Source organism: Salvelinus sp. IW2-2015, unplaced genomic scaffold, assembly GCF_002910315.2.
Source record: "Salvelinus sp. IW2-2015 unplaced genomic scaffold, ASM291031v2 Un_scaffold1042, whole genome shotgun sequence".
Lineage (NCBI taxonomy): Eukaryota > Metazoa > Chordata > Actinopteri > Salmoniformes > Salmonidae > Salvelinus > Salvelinus sp. IW2-2015.
This window is the reverse complement of record NW_019942699.1, coordinates 234,946-236,817: the sequence shown is the minus strand read 5'-3', so window position 1 is coordinate 236,817 and position 1,872 is coordinate 234,946. Positions and strand designations below refer to the sequence as shown.

At 40.7% G+C, this 1,872-nt stretch overlaps 3 protein-coding genes across 8 annotated transcripts in view; 1 reads left to right on the top strand and 2 right to left on the bottom strand.

Annotated features, from left to right (window-relative positions):
- LOC112069533 (gelsolin-related protein of 125 kDa-like) overlaps nt 1–1,872 on the bottom strand; it is a 243,717-nt gene that overhangs the window by 112,119 nt on the left and 129,726 nt on the right. The gene's annotated exons all lie outside the window — the stretch shown is intronic.
- LOC111979311 (uncharacterized) overlaps nt 1–1,872 on the top strand; it is a 141,014-nt gene that overhangs the window by 40,412 nt on the left and 98,730 nt on the right. The gene's annotated exons all lie outside the window — the stretch shown is intronic.
- LOC112069531 (zinc finger protein 271-like) overlaps nt 1–1,872 on the bottom strand; it is a 145,690-nt gene that overhangs the window by 123,710 nt on the left and 20,108 nt on the right. The window contains 1 exon segment of the mRNA XM_070438575.1: nt 610–979. Coding sequence (XP_070294676.1) covers nt 610–979 — 370 coding nt within the window.

Sequence of the window (1,872 nt, the reverse complement as noted above, 5' to 3'; positions counted from 1 at the left end):
AGAAAGACCCATTTACTATATAACCATTGATTCTTTGGAAGAAAATAACTTATAAATGCCTCAAATGTTTCCCACTGTATTACCTCCGACCAGAAACCCAAAACATAAGCTCGTACAACACCATCTGTTTGTAAACAAGGTACTATATAGCCTTGACAATCTGTTAAAAACTATTCATTTTGGACCTTGTGGATGGTCAGTCCTTGTATTTATAGATAGTGTAGTCAAATCAGGGGGAAGCCCTGAGCTGGACTCAATCCGTGGCGTTCCATGACTGTCAAGCCAAACACCTTATAACTGTTTACCGTTTGCCAGATGTCTGAACTTCTGACGAGGTCGCCAACCATGTTGAGGCTATACAGTGTTGGTTTATATTTACATTGTTTCTAAACATTGGAGTAAAAAAAGCTTATTTGGGGTTCTGATGGGGTACAACAGTTGAACTAAGCTCATGAGACATGTGTTATATTCTTGAAGAATCAATGGCTATAAATAAACACATTTAAAAAGTCTAAATATGGATGTAGCAATTGCATAGTTCCYCTTTAACACCACACATCAGTTCCACAACTGCAGAGTKTATGCCTCTGTATTTAAGACAGTACTTACTAGTGTTAATCAGGGCCCGTTCATCGTTAGAACCATTGGACGCTTTAACATGCCTTTGTGAAACCGAGCCCAGATATTCAGTTTCCTCCTCTTCATCCTCCTCTTCTTCCAATGTGACAGTCATCTCCCCATCCTCCTCTTTCACTCCAAAAACAGCATCATCCTCTTTCTCTTCCTCTTCTTTTACTGTAACATCCTCCTCCTCTTTTACTCTGAACGAGTCTTCCTCTTCTTTCACTGTAACGTCTTTCTCTTCTTCTTTCACTGTAACGGCCTCAACCTCTACTTGTTTTTCTATTGTGACATCCTCCTCTTCCTCTTTCACCACAATGTTCAGCCACAGACCCTTTTTCTCCGTCCAGCAGACCCCCTCTTCTTTTGCAGGAGGAGAGTTGCTTAGTGAGCTCATGGTCGGGAATGTTAGCTAGCTAGGCTAATGCTAACTTAACCAGCCCGCTAGCTGACTAATAACAACAACCGTAAATATGAAATTAAAACGGACGACAGAAGTGTGTTTAAAACACAGTGGCTAATATACACTAAAGCGCCTAAAGAGCTTTATTGGTTCGGCTATTTTGTCTAGCAAGCTACCGAGGTGGTTGACTAACTTTTGCTGCTGTTGAAAGAAGCATTCCGTCCACTAGATTATACGTCACACTAGCAGCGTTGCCTTAAATTCCCACACCGCCATCTGCTGACTGGAGTGGGTAACGCAGTTGAATAAAATGTATATTTAATTTCAGACAAGTTAAAGGAAGCATTCGTTTTTTCTCACCAGTGTAACACTACAGTGTGGATAAAGACTTACTAAGCTAGTTGTMGTCACGATGTGGTTACCTGTAAGTACAAACAGTTATGTTTTTGCATATTTATTAACTTATCACTTTGTATATATATTTAACCTTTATTTAACWAGGGAAGTCGGTTAAGAACAAATTCTTATTTACAATGACGGCCTACCCTGGCCAAACCCTAACTCAAACGATGCTGGGCCAATTGTGTGCTGCCCTATGGGACTCCCAATAACGGCCTGTTATGATACAGCCTGGATTTGAACTAGGGTCTGTAGTGACGCCTCTAGCACTGAGATGCAGTATCTTAGACCGCTGCGCTGCTCGTGTGTTTACATTACACTCRGTGTAATACACTCAGTGATAAAGGTATGGGATTCTGGGTAATCCACAGCATGTTTTTGGAGAATTTGAAAATTGAGTGGTCCTGGGATAGAAATGTATAAAGTTGACATTACATCATAAAATCCAC